Source organism: Ambystoma mexicanum, chromosome 1p (assembly GCF_040938575.1).
Source record: "Ambystoma mexicanum isolate Mex_15411 chromosome 1p, UKY_AmexF1_1, whole genome shotgun sequence".
In the NCBI taxonomy this organism is placed as follows: Eukaryota; Metazoa; Chordata; class Amphibia; order Caudata; family Ambystomatidae; genus Ambystoma; species Ambystoma mexicanum.
In genome coordinates this window covers 212,148,362-212,166,878 of record NC_090921.1, presented here as the reverse complement: position 1 = coordinate 212,166,878, position 18,517 = coordinate 212,148,362, and the positions used below count along the sequence as shown (strand labels likewise).

The following is an 18,517-nucleotide window of genomic DNA, read 5'->3' as shown; positions in this document are numbered from 1 at the left end:
TGACGTACAGAGCGGCGTGACTTTAAAAAGAACGCGGTGCTCATCACTAGGAAGCGCAGGCCACTGCAGCTCTGTCAGGGGGCAAGAGCACCTAAGCGGTGACCTAGGAGCTGCAGCGCAGACCGCGGAGCCGCGCCGCCCTGCGTACGCGTGACGCCACTGCACGCAGAGAGCAGCAAACAATGAACATAGCAAAGTAATGCAGCAATAAACTACTTATAGACGCACGCTTACACACTGAACGGAGGCGCGAGCAGTATATTACCAGCAAAGAGCACTGCACGCTGGGGACCTTTGCATACAGAAGAGCACTGTCCATAAGAGCACTACGCATATGAAAGCACCTCACACTGAGGAGGGCTGTGCGACACAAGAGGATTGTGCCTAGGAAAACACCTCCCACGGAGGCGGGCAGAGCGCACATAAGAGCCCTGCGCAGAGCAAAACACCACACGTTGAGAAAGGCACTGCGCAGTGTGCGCACAGAGGAGGACTGCGCATAGGAAAACACCTGACACTGAGGAAGGACAGTGCTGTACCCAGAGGCGGATGCACCCATACGATCTTGCTGCAGCCCGAGGAGCCTACTACAGCCAGGTCAACGGACGCCAAGAGACTGCTTCAAAGGAAATAGTGAGTAACTGTCAAAGCGATGTGTGACCGTGTACAGATAGCTAATAGCAGTATGTAGAGCGGTCGGCAAAGAGAGTAAAGACAGAAAGGCGAGCGTGAAGGTAAACATAGGAGAGTTCATGTTCCATAGGGGTGCAACATTAATGGAAAATACACCCTACAGGACATTGCAGCCTAAAATGGAACATTTTGCAGCATAAAAAGGCGCATTTTGCGGCACAAAAATGATTTTGATTCAGCATTTTTTTGCGGCACATTTTACATTGACTGATGAGTGTCAGATTAGTACGTTGCAGGAAAGAGGCAGTGTGTGAGGTTACAAGAGAGGCTGCATTTATTATTTGTACCTTTTGAATTGAATATAGAGTCCCAGATGTCCCTGGCATGACAGAACAATGTTTTGCTCTACTTTTTTGTTTCAATGTGCACGCCTTTTATTGATCACTATTAGTTGTAATGGTGAAAATATTCCACTTTTATGTTCTCCACAACCCCAACACCCACACACCTCTCTTTCAACACCCCTCACAATCACCAATTCCCCATCACAACTTACACTCCCAAACCTCTCTGTCATACATATACTCACATGCTCTGTCACACTGCCAAGTCACAACTCACACCTCTCTGTCCCAGCCACACTCCAAACCATATTCCCAACGTACACCTTAAGCTCTGCAATTCCTCCCGCAGTCTGCAGCCCTTCATTCTTTCTTGTGTCCTTGCTCTCGTTCTATTGTGCTCTTCCCTCATCCTTTCTCCCAATCTGCAGCTCTCTGCCTCTTTCTGCCAATCGCTTCCTATCTACTTTCCTAACGATTCCACCTCTGGCCAGCTGCTTCCTCTCGGCTGTCTTCCCACCCCTTCTCCCACTGCTCTCCCTCTGCTTTCTTGCCTATCACTCCCCATGTGGCCCATCACTCACTCTCCTTTCCCCCTCATACTGTGACTATTTTATTTATTTATTTTAATTGATTTCTGACCATGCCCTCAAACAATGGAGCACCTAAGATAGATTTTTCGAGAACTGGTTTGAGGAACAGAAAGGCAAGTGAGTCAGCAGTGGTTCACACCTTTGCTGTCACCATTAAAAAAATAAAATAAAAGTTGCATGACGGGCTTAGCATATCCCCTGGGCCCATTCAAAGTAGGTGCATGGAGTTGTTTTAGTTGTCTGCTCATTTAAAAACTCATCCTGTTTGTAAATTCGGGATGTGCTTTTAAATGCACAGAAACGCCCACTGATTTACACAAATACTCAAAGAGGTGAAAAGGGCATCTGAAGGGTTGCATTGAAAATGTGCCCATTCAGATGTCCTTTGTGGATTGGGCTGCATTTTTTTGGCACAAGTGATGAGATGTGATAGTTCATTAAAAAATAAAAATATGCAGGTTTTTTTTGCTGTATTTTGCAGCATTGCAAACAATTGGAGGGTCAGGTAAAAGCCTTGAGTAACCTCCATTTTCAGTCATTTGTATGGAAGGGAGGAGGGGCCGAACGCAAATTGCGTTTCATTTCCACCACCTTCCTTACTCTCCACCATACCAATTCTCCAGCTTTTGCACAGACCTGTATTTCATGCCAGCACAAATGCAGGACATCCCTATGGGATCTGCCGGCTTTATGCACCAGAATATAGCAGGTGTAGCCTATGGTGATCCATTGTACATGATGCCTGACATGCTCGCTGCATGTTGGGGAGCGTTTACTTATAATTGTGAACGCTTCTTACCATGCATGCATGGTAAGCAGCATTCACAATGAAATGTAAACACTCCCTGCCATAAAAGCATGGCAGGTAGCTTTTATTCATTGGCATGGTGGAGTACATATTTGTAGGACTAAAGCCACCTTTTGCCCTGCACATTTGCCCTCCGAGCAAATGATGAAAATTTGGTTGCAGTGACCTGTCTATGCCTGAGTGTTAATGTACCAGGTTCTCCCTGTCCAATAACGTTTTGGAGCAACATGAGCTCTGTTGAGAGACTGACAGACAAGTTGATTGCTACAGATAGAAAGACAGGGTGGCAAGCAGAAATGTGAATGGGTAGACAGACATGCCCAGGGAAAATGCAGGTGTAGACAGGGCAGGTGAATAGGCAGACAGAAAGAAACTGACTGCATTAGCATCTAATAGAATGTTACTCAATTGATCCAACCTCGGGTGCATAAATGGATGAGGCAGTCCTACTGGGGTCCAAGCCTGCGAAGTACAGACTACCATTGTCAGAGGCGAGCCCTTAACTTCTGAGCCATAGACCCAGTAGTAGTTAGACCCAGTAGTAGTTGAATGAATGGTAGACAGTGAGTCAGGCAGGTAAATGGTAGACAGACCAGAAAATGACCACCTGCTTCTGAAAATTAATTGAATGTTGCCCAGGAACATCCGTTGGATGTCTTTGAAATCAGACCAGCATTGATAACAGCCCTGCCCCGCTGAGGAGCATCGAGAATTGCCAAGGATATGAATAATCAGCTGGGAAGTGTTAGTGAATATGCACACTGGAGGTTATTTGAGATCTTGGCTCTCTGCGCTTGCTCAGTCAGTAAAGACTAATCTTGCCTTGTGCCTGAATAAGAGTACTTGGGGCCAAAGATCAGATCTGTATTTTCCTTTTTGGTAATATTCCCTTTTAAATTTCCAGGTCCCTCTTGGGGTTTACCAAGCTATGGGCCTAACTCTGTTCCGGGCGGCCTTCTTCTCTACCTCCAAGATGGCCACGGTCCCGCCATCTGCCACGCACCCAAATCCCCTGCGGCTGGAGCTGCTGCTGGAGCAGACTCCAGCCACCATAGAAGAGCAGCTGGAGAATACCTGGAACTCTGAAGACTGCTCCCCCAACCTCTCAGTCAACCCAGAGGACCCCCTGACTGCCTGCCGCAAGCCAGCTGAGAACAGCACCGACTGTATCCGGGGCAAGAAAGGCTATGCCAGTAATCTCCACGTCTGGGAGCTGGTGTGGCCCCAACACCAGCGTGGCACCCATGCCATGGTGGGCCTGGCTACCGCCGCCGCACCCTTGCATTCAGATTCCTACACAGCCCTGGTTGGCAGTGACAGCGAGTCCTGGGGCTGGGACCTGTGCAGCAACCAGCTCCACCATTTTGGACTCACTGAGAAGTCGGCAGTCTATGGCGTCAATGGTCCAGCGACAGTGCCAGACTCTTTCCTTATGGTGCTGGATGCCGATCGAGGCAGTCTGGGCTTTGTGGTGGACGGAGAGTATCTCGGAGATGCCTTCTGTGGCTTGAGCGGGAAGACCCTCTACCCCATTGTCAGCTCCGTGTGGGGAGATAGCGGCATCACCCTGAGATACATCGGCTCATTGCAAAGTAAGTAATACTTGGGTCTATTGGTAAGACTGGCAGTTAATTCACCAAGACAGGTGCATGCACATTTGAAATTGGGCAGAAAATGACAAGGAGAGTAAAAAAAACAGGCTCATCTAATTTTGATGAGATCGATGAGGCATGAATGGTCAGGCATTCTGCATGCTTTGTGCATCTGTTTCATTGTAATGTCTTCCGCCATGCATGTGCATGCAACAGCCCACCCCTTCTTTTACACCCAGACCGGGAAAGTATGAGAATCCCATGGCGGGATCTCTAGGCCATCATCAATTATGATCACTTAGAAAGTCTTTATAAACCCCAACCTTCACAATCATCCCAGCCATTCTATATGAACCCCCCCTCCAAATCATCACATATTTCTACATAGAAATTCTTTATGAACTGACCATACCCATTATTAAATTCCAAACACCCCAACTTATCCAATAACAACGTAGACATTCTCTGCAAGCCTCGTCCATTGCCAAGATGTGGATGTGTGGATGGTAGGCGTGGGGCAGCAATACAAACAATTCCAGCATTCTTGCTGTATGTCTGATAGGAGAGGGCTAGTAGTTGCAACCCCATGCTGCAGCTGATCGGAGCTTACTAGTTTTTGCAGCTCCAGGGAGGATGGCTTCTGGAAGCGGGCTAGCAATGGTAGCACAAAGATTTGGGATGTGGGTAATGAGAGTGGGACACCAGTTACAGCTGCTGGCAATATCTTATTGTAGGCGCCACCAGTTACAGATAATGCCCTTTGTTGGCTTCTAGGCACTACAGGTACAGTGGTAACAGGGTGGTTACACACAGAGATCATATGGGTTCTTTATCATCCCCATACCTAGCCCATCACTGACTAAGGACCACAACCTGTTATGAGTGTGATTTGCACAGTGCCTCCACCAGCATCTGGCCTTCACCTGGGGACAGGACAGGCAAAATCATTCACAAGACAGCAAGCATAATTCATGAACTGGTGTGAGTGCCAAAAGAAGAGCAACATTCCAAGCTGGCTAGACAGAATAGCATTGGTTCCAGTTCATAGAGTCACTCCCAATCCTTGGATCTAGTTTCCATGCTGGGAGACCGTCAAACTCCACTGCTGGGCATTTTATTAGTGCCATCCTAAGGCATGGTCTGCCTTACATCAATCCTTTAGAATCATTTTACAGCAAAATCATTCACAAGACAGCAAGCATAATTCATGAACTGGTGTGAGTGCCAAAAGAAGAGCAACATTCCAAGCTGGCTAGACAGAATAGCATTGGTTCCAGTTCATAGAGTCACTCCCAATCCTTGGATCTAGTTTCCATGCTGGGAGACCGTCAAACTCCACTGCTGGGCATTTTATTAGTGCCATCCTAAGGCATGGTCTGCCTTACATCAATCCTTTAGAATCATTTTACAGCATAGTGCATGATCAAGTGGACATTACCCTCTGACATCACACCCAAAGTGCTTTGTGCTTCATGAAGTGGAGGGAACAGGGAGGAAAGATAGAGGCAGAGAGAAAAAAGATGGCAGAACTTCCATCTAGCTGTAATGAGATCCATCTGTCTACACTAACCCCACCCCTTTCCCTTTCAATTGAATCAAAGGCTGTTAGATATGCAGCACCTTGGTGTGAGGCTACTCCTTTTGTGAATCAGTGTACCCTTTGATTCCTCTTCTATGGACAGCTTCCTAGGGAGTGGCTGTCTCTCTGTCAAAGGGTGTTACTAGCCCTCACAAAGGAACAAAGGGAGGCAATTCTCAAGGCTACAGCCCTTCCAGCAGTGGCAAGGCCAGCCTGTCTGGGGAGAATACACATACTCCTTCCACTGCTGAGCTGGGCTCAGAAGCCTGACACATGTGTGATATCAAATTGCTTTGGCTGTAATAATTATGTGAAATACCATCCACCATAGCTCAGGTATGGCTTATATTTAAAGCCTTATCTGTCACCAGGACAGTAAACCCATAATTTTAGGGATTTTGGTACAGGGTGCATATTTTAAATGCAGCACCTGTGCTGCAGAGACTTGTCAGTCACTGCAGGTGTCAAATGGGCACTTGCGAACTCTGAACCCACTTTGTGCTGCTAGTAGCTACTGGTACAACACGCGTTGCAAATCAGGATACTGATTCAGCATGGCACACACACTATGCTTTTGGCATGGGGCTTATGAAAGGAGACTCTGAACAGCAGATTTATTTTTCAGAGATGGAAATACTGCAAGACCAAAAACCGTAGGAAGATCACTTTGCACTTTGGTTTCCAGCACCCTATATGCCACGAGTCTGTCTTTTGGCACCTGTACGAGCTGCAGTTTCTTTTTAACAAATAAGTGCTAATGCTCACTCTAAGACCAGCCAAGCATAATGGCATAAGGCACACCCAAATGTAGAAGGAGAGCAAGGGGTTGACAGCCCTCTCTACCCCCACTACTTATTAAAATACATGACCAGAAGTGTCCACATGCCATTATTGGGAATCCGTCACGTACATGTCCCAGAATACATACAATTCCTCTCAGCGCAGATACCGCCCCAAAAGGACCACATGACACAAAACGCACCCTGGATCGCTAAGTACTGAGCTCGTTCCACCCCCACAGAGAACTGCAACTACAAGGCCCAGAATGCACTCTGCATCATTCAATAAACAGAGACTCTTGCAGGACCACATGAGCCAGAATCCACTTTGCCGGCCTCAAATAAGGAGGCCCCTGCATGACTAAATTCCAAAATGTACTCTGTGTCACTACACTAAAGAGGCACCCATCTCACCAGACTACTTGTCCCAGAATTCAAAGATCCCCCCACCCATTACTACATTTTCTCGAATATGTTCTGCCCCACTGACTGCAGAAGTCTCAACACATTACATGTAGTAAAATGCACTTTACCTCTGTGCTGAATCTTCACCAGGGCAATATGCCCTAGAATGTACACTACATAATTCATCACAGAGGCGCTTAGAGGACAAGTCTCCGAACTCATTGAACCACGCTCCGTTTGTAATATAATGTAAGAGGTGTATATATATATATATATATATATGTATATGTATATATGTATATATATTGGTAGGCTCGCGCTGTATAGAATCCCGTTCTTCCAGAAATCACATTGTCGCAATTTACTCAAATAAATTGTATTGAACACAAAAGGCATTCCGGGGATTCATTATAAAATGAACAACTTCAAAACATACGCATACATTCCACGTCTTAGCCATGCACGTTAAAGAAAGAGGCTTAAGTCGTCAGTGTACATGAATACGATGCACGTAGACATGTAAACTGGCGTGCGTAAGCTGCACGTGCACAGATCAGACATATTGGCGAATCACCAAACGAGTCATAAATTGCGTCCTGTTATGGGCGTAAAATACAAGCGCCGACGAATATAACTGCGCATGGGCCGTCTTTTATGAAACGGCTTCGTGTTTTTTGTTTATTTTAACTGATCATTATTTTACTATTTTTATGTCTTTTTTTTTTCTGATATTCTTTCCTCCATAGGAAGTTTCTATATATATCTCCGTTTTTCATTTACTAATTGGTGTTTATTTTTCGCCTCCAGGGCAGCCATTGCTGACCGAACTATGCCGAAGGAGCATCCAGCGGGCGCTGGGCACAGAGCAGACCGATGGTGGCATAGCATCACTCCCACTGCCCAGAAGATTACAGGTGTTCCTTCAACCTCAGAAAGGACGATACAAGTCGTAGGGAGCGCCCACACAGACAATCTGACATGTTCTTTTCTTCTTTTTTTAAAAAATATGTATTTATTTATAAGATTCATTTGTACTCTATGTAATGCATCTGGGCAGGAGAAGCCCTGAGACTGCAAGCAAGGGTATTGGAGGGCATTACGCTATCCGATCAAGGACCTCCGAGTTTGTCATTGGGAACACTGGTAGAGATGTAACTAGCTAGTGTATGAAGCTATGGTAAACTTTTTTAAACTATTGGCGAGGCCAGCTATGGAGACTTCATCTGGAGGTTTGTGTCTCTTTCTGTATGCCACATCTGGTGTACCAGGTCCACTACGCTGTTAGTGTGCCCTCATCTGGAGTTTTGGAGAACACAAATCTCCGGAGGGGAGGGGCATATTAGAGATAGCCCAGAACAGACTCCAAAAGATGGCGCAGGATGACGTGATGAGCCTGCAGCATCAGAAAGCGTAATGAGATATGACTGGTTAGGGAGCGCGCAGGAGTCACGCGTGGATGTTGTTCACAGATAGGTGAAGAATGAATAGGGTGACTTCCAGTAGGGGCGGTGGGTGTGACAACCAAAGTGGGAGAGCAAAGACAACGCTGGAAATAAAGGAGGATCTTGTGTGTTACTGCGGGCAGTACATCGGCGGCCGGTCCTTACCTGCCTTCAGTATTTAGGCCTCTCTCAATAAATATATATATATATATATATATATATATATATATATATATATATATATATATATACACTGCTTTTAATATTTGCTTACCAGGAGTTTTCCCAGGAGGAACGCTTTGCTGGTGGACAGTTGGTCACTAGGAAGACCTGACAGTAATGAACGGGCAGTTGAAAAATTCACCCATCTTTGCCGTCAACTGCAAACGTATGAGAAATTTGGGATTTTAACTCTACCACCAGAAAAATAAAGATATGTTGTTTTGATCGCAATAACTTGTCTCTATTTCTTGAGTAAGCGGGATGGCCACAAGCTCGTGCATTGGTCAAAGCCTCTTGCAGGCCGGTCCAATTGAAAAGGGCAGATACTTTCAGAGGGGGCGGGGTACACAGGGAGTGGCGGTTCAGGCTAAAATGAACCAAAGCGTTCCGGGGTAGGAGAGGGGAGGGCAGAGATCAGAGCTAGGATAAGTTAGAATCAGATAAAGACCTTGGTTTGCACAACTCTGGACTTCGAAGGACACAACCAGGCCAAGTGTCAGGATATCCACAGGAATATTCATGAGATGCATTTACATCCAATGGGCGCAGAGGGAAAATCATATACACACATTCATTGGTTGTCTTGGAAACCAGTCGGGCCTGTAGGTCAAGCCTGAGGAGCACAGAGGGAAGATTGGAATCCAAGTTAAAAACCCTAAGGAAACACTGGCAGGAAGGCAGTGCATTATCTCAATATACAGTAGCAAAGATTAAGGACATCTGCTTACCCTGTACGTGCCCAGGAAATAACAAATTAATAATTATATGATTTTAGGGAGTCGGGATCAATAAGGGGAATGCAACCCTCTATAATTCCGTGCTCCAGTAAAATAATCACAGCACAAGCGGCATCCCTACCACTGCATACTGCTCGTGATTCCCTCTACTTAGGGCGCTACAGTAAGCTGGAAACCAGACCTGTAGAGGCTGCCGCTGTGAGATGAGTAGGAGGACGCGCATAGGGGGCACCGCTCCTGGAGACAGGCTCATGCATTTCTCTCTACTTAAAACCTATTGTAAAGCAGGAAGCAGATAGTCACAGGCCTCCTTGTGCTGCAGATAAAAAAGCAGAAGCAAATGTACAAAGCTAAGCAGCAAACTGGAAACAAATTACAGAGTGCAAAAAAAGACAATAACTGGCTCGATTACATACAAATCGGGGAATCCCCCACAAAATATCGCAGACCCCAGACTAAAAGAAGGAAAGGTGAGCTAATTTCTCTCTCCTACTAATTGATCACAAATGAATACTACAGTGCCTGAAAAACAACAGCTCTCCTTAAGCGCTAAGAGCGGGTTTACATTGAAGTGCATAACAGCCCAGCAATGAATGGGTTAATGCTACAAAACATCCAGCCATAAGATGATCTCACTACAAGAATATCGCGAGAATTCCGACAGCACTGATTTCACAGGGACATATTTGATGGTCCCAAGTAGATCAGTTTATATGTGAGGAAGGGCAGCAAGGGTGTGTGGCGAAGCCCGGTGCAATATCAGCTCGTATGTGGGGAAGGGCAGCAAGGGCGTGTGGGGAAGCCTCTGTTTAATATCAGCTCATATGTGGGGAATGGCAGCAAGGGCGTGTGGCGAAGCCCCGGTGCAATATCAGCTCGTATGTGGGGAAGGGCAGCAAGGGCGTGTGGGGAAGCCTCTGTTTAATATCAGCTCATATGTGGGGAAGGGCAGCAAGGGCGTGTGGCGAAGCCCCGGTGCAATAGGCTGAGTAGTGTGGGCCCCCCTTTGCACCTGTCCCCCCAACATTCCCTGGTGCCTGCTAGTAGGCAAAAATAACAGACAATTCTGTACGTGGAAAATTATTGGCCGTAGGCTTGTTTTTAATTTCTACCGAAAATAACAACCACTCACTCATCAGAACAAACCAAAATGACATAATTCGCTTTTGGGCACCTCGTGTCCAGGGTTTGTGGATGCCCAGCCTGGTCCTAGGCTGTTCTTCGTTACCCAGGGGCATCCGTTCCTGGACACGTGCCGCCTCCTACGACTCCCTTCTACCGTGTAGCGAAGAAAGTACTCGGCGTTCTTGCTCCTTGTTCTTGTCTTCTTTTTTTTTTTTTTTTGCTTTGTTTTTGCCGGGTGGGCGGGTGGCAAAAACGTTTCCTTATCCTTCTTCGCCAGGTCTTTGGAGCCTACCCGAGTGAGGTGAGCTCCTTGGCCTGGTTGTGCTTACCTGCCTAGCGTTGGGGTCTCTTATACCCCCCTGCCTCTTTGTTGTGCCTTGTGGTGGCCGGATTTCCTGCCGCCCCCCTGCTGCTAACACCTCACACCTATCCTCCGCTGCTATTGTCCTTCCCTGGCTGACTCCAAGGGTGGGGGCGCCATTCGGCTGCCCCTCCCCTTATTTTCGCGCCGTTTGTCCCCCACCCCGCGCCTAACCCCCCAGGCCCTCCATCGTGTCGTGCTTTGCACACCACGGGGCCTGGGGCATAGGCTGAGTAGTGTGGGCCCCCCTTTGCACCTGTCCCCCCAACATTCCCTGGTACCTGCTAGTAGGCAAAAATAACACAGACAATTCTGTACGTGGAAAATTATTGGCCGTAGGCTTGTTTTTATTTTCTATCGAAAATAACAACCACTCACTCATCATAACAAACCAAAATGACATAATTCGCTTTTGGGCACCTCGTGTCCAGGGTTTGTGGATGCCCAGCCTGGTCCTAGGCTGTTCTTCGTTACCCAGGGGCATCCGTTCCTGGACACGTGCCGCCACACCTGAGTGGGTGTTACCTAGGCCGCTCAGGTCCCCCCAAAACGAGATCTATCTACAACCCCGGTCTGCTAGGGCCCTAAAAATGTTAGCTGTAAATACTGCCATCCCTTTGTTGGACAGGTGTACTCCGTCTTGGTGGAACCATTCTGGATTGTTCTGTGACATACTGTGTTTTATAAACTGGAGGCCGGTACCTCTACAATACTTTTCTATTGTCTTGTTCAGCTTTTTCCTTGACGTCTCGATGGCGTGCCTCCTATGTGCACCGTACCATACCCTGCGGGGTAAGATCTCTGACATAAAAATCTCAGTTTTCCACCAGCAGTGCGCAATGGCCTTTAAAGATTCGCACATGCTACGCATCAACGCCCCTCTGTTGGTCCTGACTAAGTCATTGCCCCCCAAATGTATTACCAGATATTCCGGCGGGTCCCTGAACCCGATCAGGTCGGATAGCCTGTCGTGGATGTCCTCCCAGAGCATTCCTGGGAGGCCCCACCATGATGTGATTGTCTTTTTGAATTGCAGCCCCTCCTTGTAGTCTTCAATCCACCTGCCTGCCCTCGTCACGAAGGAATGGCCGACTATCCACGCCGACTTGTAAGGGCCTGTATCAGTCTTATATGTTATGGCGTTTGCTGCCAACCGTTCAATCACCTGGCCTTGCTTTTCCTCTTCTTTTGAGTCAACCTTGTAGTTGACCGTTTTTTCTCCAGTTTTCTTAATGGGACCCATGCCTTTTCTGGCGTAGGCGTTCCTATCCTGCTTGCCTCTGGTCTCAGTTTTCTGAATTTGTCCCACTGGAAACGAGACAAGGCGTCAGCAACCAAGTTTGTTTCCCCTGCGATGTGTCTCGCCCTTAGACATACATTATTCCTCAGACAACCCAGCGTTATTGCCCTCATCAACTCCAGCACCAACGGGCATGATGCGCCTCCCTTATTTATGACCTGCACTACCGCCATGTTGTCTGACCATACGTTCAACTCTTTATCTTTCAGGTCTGCCTCCCACGCGCATAGCGCTACCCATATGGGGAACAGTTCTAACAATGTAATGTTGTTTGTCCATGCTGCCTCCCGCCATCTTGTTGGCCATTTTGCTGCGCACCATTCTCTACCCATGATAGCCCCGAAGCCAAAACCCCCGGCTGCATCCGTGAACAACACCCTCTTGCACTCTTCATTTAACGGTGAGCGCCAGATCACCGCCCCATTGAATGACATCAGAAAATCTTCCCACACTTCCAAGTCTTTCTTGATCCCACCACCTAATCTTATTCTGTGGTGTCCTTCTCTGACCCCCCTGGTTTTTAGCTCAATGCTCCTTTGGAATATCCTGCCTTGGGGGATGACTCTACCTACAAAGGTAAGTTTCCCCGCTAGGGACTGCAACTCTTTTACAGTAGCTTTGTTTCTTCCTTTCATGTTTTTGATTGTTTTTAAAAGATCTACCACCTTGTCCTCTGGGATCCTGCACACTCCCTCTTTCGAGTCGATTTCTATACCCAAAAATTGTATTGTTTGTGTAGGACCCGTGGTCTTTTCCTCTGCTAAGGGAAAACCCCAGTCTTCCGTTACTGCTATGAATTCGTCTAGAGTGGCCTTGCATAGGTTGGATCCCTGCGGACCCACGAATAGGAAATCGTCCAGGTAGTGGACTACTTGGGCCTCCTCCATCTTTTTTGTGATTGCCCATTGTAAAAAAGAACTGACTTTCTCAAAGTAAGCGCATGATATTGCGCATCCCATCGGGAGACATTTGTCCACAAAATATTCTCCCTCCCAATGCATGCACAACCATTTCTGTGACTCTCTGTTAACTGGTAGCAGGCGAAATGCAGATTTTATGTCGGCCTTCGCCATCCATGCCCCCTTCCCTGCTTTCCTGACCACGTCCACTGCCACCTGAAAATCTGAATAGGTCACTGACACCACATCTTGTGGTATGCCATCGTTCACTGATGCCCCTGGTGGGTATGATAAGTGGTGAATCAATCTGAATTCACCTACTTCTTTCTTTGGGACCAGCCCCAGTGGTGAGCACATGTACTCGTTAAACGGGGGGGTTTTGTAGGGGCCCCCCATTCTCCCCAGCTCTATTTCCTTCCTGATTTTCATGCTGACTAGCTTTTTGTTTTCTAATGCGGATTTCAGATTTTTAGGGGTGTTTTGAGATCCCTGGCCTTTGAACGGGATGGTGAAGCCTTCCTGGAAGCCTCTCCTGATTGTCTCTGCCCCTTCCTGGTCTGGAAAAGACCGCAGCCACTTCTCCATGTTCCCAATCCTCACCGGTGTGGCCCCTTTCTCTTCACCTCCCTTAATTTCTTTTCTCTGGTCCTCTAGGTGTGCTTGCTCTTGCCCTGGTGCATTTTGCGGTACTGTGCTCTCCCTTACAATTCTCACACCTGTGGCTGAATTTACATTTTTTTCCCCAACTGCATGGTGTCCCGCTCTCAAAGTTGCGGCATTGCCCAGCCTCTGTTTTTGTTGACCCCTGCGTACCCCTACCCCCCCTTGGGCTGTTGGAGGTATGATGCTCTGCCAACTTCTCTGTGACTCATGTTGCTTGCTCCGAAAATTGTGCTCCCTTGTTCTATCATAGCTGTTATCATATCTCCTGTTGTTGTATTTGTAATCCCTTCTGTACTCATTTTGCCAGTATTGCCTCCTCTGATACCCTCCCACATTCTGTTCCTTGGTGTCCCATTTCTCCTTCAAAACATTAAATATATACAGATTGTAATTTTCTTCATCCCATCCTATATCGGGAAAGCAGTCCATCTCTTTCCTAAATTCATGATCATATTCTTTCCATGCATCCCCCCCAAATGCTTTGTACACTTTCAACACCCTCTGCTGGTATGTCACTAATGCTACCCCGTCCTCTGGGAATTTCTGCAGAATAATATTGGACATTATTTGAAAAGCGGCCAACCAGTTGTCAAAGTTCCTTGCTACTGCTGGCCTCTTCAATAAGCTTTTCTCATCTTCCTTTATGTCTTCTATGGGTACATCCTGTCCTCTCTTTTGGCAATCTAGCAAAGTATATACATCAATGAATTCCTTCCTCCATATTTTCTCCTTTATCTTTTCGCTAATATACCATGTCTGTGCCTTCATAGCCCTGCCTGCCGTGTCTTTGCCGATTGTGGGCCTGCCATACTTCGTCATCTCTGTGTCTGTCCCCTGTGTTTCTGTAGGACTGTCCTGCCCAACCTTAGTGCCTTGTGGTGTTCCTTGCGCTAGTGGGACCACATTGTTTGCTGCCCCTGGCCCCCCTGCCCCTTGACCCTCCACCACTTTCTGTTTCTTCTTCTTTATTATCCCCTTCCCTTTTACCCATGCTCTCAAATGCTCCCTCTCCTCGTCCCCACTACTTCCTGACTCGGTTGTCTCCCCTTCCTCTGCCTGTTTCCTGTGCTTGTTTTTCTTTGCTCCACGGGTTCTGGGTGACTTACCCTGAGCCGCGACGCATTTTTTCAACATTTTTAAAATCTTGTTACCCATTGCATTATTGATTTTTACAGTACCTTCATCCTTGCTTTTCTTTTGTTTTTTCTTTGGCTCCTCTGTTTGTTGTTGCGATCCTCCTGCCACCTCTCTCGCCCTTTTCTGGTCTGATGGTAATCCTGCTTCCTCTTCGCCACTGCTGGAGTCCTCGAGTAGCAGAGGCGACATTGCCCTTGCCTTGCCCTCCTTCTGCATCACCTCCAGTACCCATTCTGCTCCATATTCGCTTGCTGCTTTTTTCACCCAAACCGCAAATTCCTCTGCCCTTTTTGCCCTTTCTTCAGCCATCCTGCTTCCTTGAAAAACAAAAGGTATTGTCGCTTCGCGGTGCTCCTTTGGGCTTTATAATGTATTTCTCTGCCTTTTGGGTTAATAGCGGAAAAAGTGGTCAATACGAGGATTGAACCGGCGCCCTTGGTGTTGTTAGCTCCACGCTCTACCCACTTGAGCTAATCCGCCCTTCTTTTACTGGGCGGTCTGTCCCTTTAACTCAGCGTGCCGCTCCTATCGTTGCCGGCCACGCCCCTTCTCCGTCGTGTCTCTCCCGTTCTTTTCGCGGGCTTCCGCGACGCCGAACGCCCGCTTCTGCGATCCTCGTTGTCCCCGGCTCTCGGCGGTCCTGCAGCTACTTCCCTGATGTCCCCCGACCGCCTCCACGCCTCCAGCTGTTGCTCGCCGAACTCCTGATTATTTGCCCGATGGCCGTCTCCTCGCTTCCCTGGGTCGGGTTTTTCGTCCGTGGCCGCCGTCCGAAGCAGAGGTGAGTCCTTGTTCTCCCGACGAGCCGCTCCGTTGCTACTGCCTTACTAGAGTACGAAAAAGCCCGTAGAGGCAAAATCGTCTCAGTAATAGTAACAGGATAAACGAAAAAGCCCGTAGAGGCAAAAACGTTTCCTTATCCTTCTTCGCCAGGTCTTTGGAGCCTACCCGAGTGAGGTGAGCTCCTTGGCCTGGTTGTGCTTACCTGCCTAGCGTTGGGGTCTCTCATACCCCCCTGCCTCTTTGTTGTGCCTTGTGGTGGCCGGATTTCCTGCCGCCCCCCTGCTGCTAACACCTCACACCTATCCTCCGCTGCTATTGTCCTTCCCTGGCTGACTCCAAGGGTGGGGGCGCCCTTCGGCTGCCCCTCCCCTTATTTTCGCGCCGTTTGTCCCCCACCCCGCGCCTAACCCCCCAGGCCCTCCATCGTGTCAGGCTTTGCACACCACGGGGCATGGGGCATATCAGCTCGTATATGGGGAAGGGCAGCAAGGGCGTGTGGGGAAGCCTCTGTTTAATATCAGCTCATATGTGGGGAAGGCCCAGTGTAATATGGTCGAGCCTTTTGGCTCCTGTCTCACAACTCGGGTTTCAGAAGAAGCGAGGGAGAGTCCCACATCTGGGCACGACTCCCTAAATGCACGCTCACTGCTCTACTCTGGTGACCTTGCCACATCTGCAGTCGACCTTGTGACGGGGGCACCACCATCTGAGCTTATTGCAAAGTTGCTTTGCCATATGAACCATATCTGAGAGTTGTTGGCCGTTGGCGAGCCGAGACATTTCACCATAAAATGAACGTGATCACCCAGGAACATGCTTTCTAATTCAGGTGGGATATAAGATATTTAAATGGCACAACCCGTGCATAGAGCTTCGGATCACAACTCCCAGAATAAAGTTGACCACACTAAATGCTAACAATCTCTCCTCTGTAATACACTACATTGAGTTTTCACCCCGAGGATCCAGCGAGTGGATGTGCAAATAGAACACACATTACAGCATAACCTCATTAACTAAAGGCAATGCTTTGAAGAAACCTTTCTTAAATGCTTCAAGCTCCCAAAACGAGCAACCATCTTTCAAACAGACTTTCTTGGGCATGAAAGTGAGAAGCATGCCATGAGCTTCCCAACCATCTACCGACTAGGCAATCTTCTCCGACACTGCTCCCCCAATCTGGCTGCACCCCCACCTCCCTGGGCAGGCTCCATACCCAAATCGAGTCTAGGCAAACGGGTATGCACGCCCTTGCAGGTCACTACAATGCCTTTGATACTACATGGCCATAATGTAATAATTCATTTATTTTTATTTATTTACTGATGTTTTATAGCATGGTACACTGCAAGCACAGCGTGTCGGGTGAGGGAAGTAGCAAAGAGCTCTGTGGAAAGGCACAATTCTGTCAAGTGGCTGGCTTCTGCTTCCAGATCAAGGAATGAAAAAAGTACATGAGTAGGTACATAAGAGGGATATGTATGGCCAGTGAGATGCACAGCAGTGCAGAGATTAGGGAGAGAGTGGTCGGAATAGAGTTGAGCGTAGAGTCTGGGGTGTTCTCTGCAATGCCGAGACAACATTCTGGCCAATGAGTTTGGGGAAATAAGGGGGAAAAAGTACCTGATAAGCGAGGGTTACAGAGACAAGTAAAAGTTAAATGGGGTGAACCGAGAAGGGGGTGGAGAGAAGAGGTCATACTGGAACAGGTCTTGCAAATACTTAAAAACCCCACTAGAACTGCATGGCTAGTTTCTTAGTTTACATATTACACCTAAGAGAAAAGCACTCACCCACTGAAGACAGGTAAAATGGTGCCACTCGCCAAAATCACCCTTCATATTTGGTGCAATGCTGCCACTCAAAGTCCAGCCATGCATAGTGAAACTTGTATTTGGTATTTATTGTAAAGTTTGTTTGCAGTAAATGTCAAATAAAAGTTTCAAACATCCCCATACTCGCCAGCAAGGTTGAGTACAATGCAAAGAGTACTCAACCTTCATAATCTCCTTGCCAATGCGAGTGGGCTTGTAGTTTTGCGAGCTCTGTGAAAGTTGTACAAAGCAACGCCTTTGTATCCATGAGGGAAGTTAAAAGGTCGAGGCAAGAGACACCCGCTGCCTAGCAGGTGAAATGGCTACCACAACAGGACCTGGGAGGGAGAGAGCGGGGCATGTGGAGATCAGTAGCAGCGGAACAAGCAAACACATGTAAATGCTCATAGGATGTTCATATTGTGGTTGGTCAGTACGTAAAGTACTCCTACATAAACGTTATGCCTGAAGTACCCCAGGAGCAGATGGGTCAGGGTCATTGGTTAGTGAACCTTTTACAGGGTGCCCAGTGTGTGTGTGCCAGGGAATGGATGCCTCTGTGGTCCTCACGGGATTGTATATCCTGCTTCACACTGATTGCAGGGGCTAAGGCAAGCCCAGAATCGAGCAAGCTTCTAATTTTCGACCCATCCTCAATCCACCGTAGGCCCTTTAGCAGTACATAACTTTCCCATGCTCTGTGGCACATACATAGAGTCACTGAGCAGCAGCCTGGCCTCCACACACTAACATGTAGAGGAGGCACAACTGTAACTGAGTGCCTATTCCAGATCGTCAGTCACATTTATTTATTTATCTCAAATTCTTGTAAAGTGCTACACGCCCATAGGCCTCAGAGCGCTACACAAAATCAGGCATAACGACATAAAAAAACAAAACAAATAAATTCTGGTAAAGCGCCGTATGCCCACAGGCCTCAAAGTGCTAACAAACAACAAAAAACCAAACAATAAAAACAAACTTAGACCAACGGGAAGGAAAAATAGAGACATTGGGAAAACAACAATGTGACAAGAAGAAATCAAAAAGACAGCAGGCCCATCAGAGGCCACCTCAAAGCGCTTTCTAATGGCTCAACAAGGTTAGACCACTAGTCCGAACTCTGAGGTGCCCATAGGCAGATATTTACATAGTCTCAAGAAGAGGGGGAGGGTACTAGCACTGCACCCTACCACGATGCAGCCCTATTATCCTGGGCACACCAATCGTCCAGTTCAATTCTACGCAGGAATTAAAATCAACACATCGAACGACCCCCAGATCTTGACCGTAGCCAGGCGAGG

The 18,517-nt window shown here is 47.7% G+C and overlaps 1 protein-coding gene across 1 annotated transcript; it reads left to right on the top strand.

The window, feature by feature from the left end:
* Positions 1-206: 206 nt before the first annotated feature.
* LOC138567861 (SPRY domain-containing SOCS box protein 4-like) lies at positions 207-7,823 on the top strand. The gene is made up of 3 exons (XM_069646353.1): positions 207-633; positions 3,280-3,967; positions 7,538-7,823. Exons 1-3 carry the CDS (start codon positions 550-552, stop codon positions 7,681-7,683), a joined length of 918 nt encoding a protein of 305 aa, XP_069502454.1. The 5' UTR covers positions 207-549; the 3' UTR covers positions 7,684-7,823.
* Positions 7,824-18,517: the final 10,694 nt, after the last annotated feature.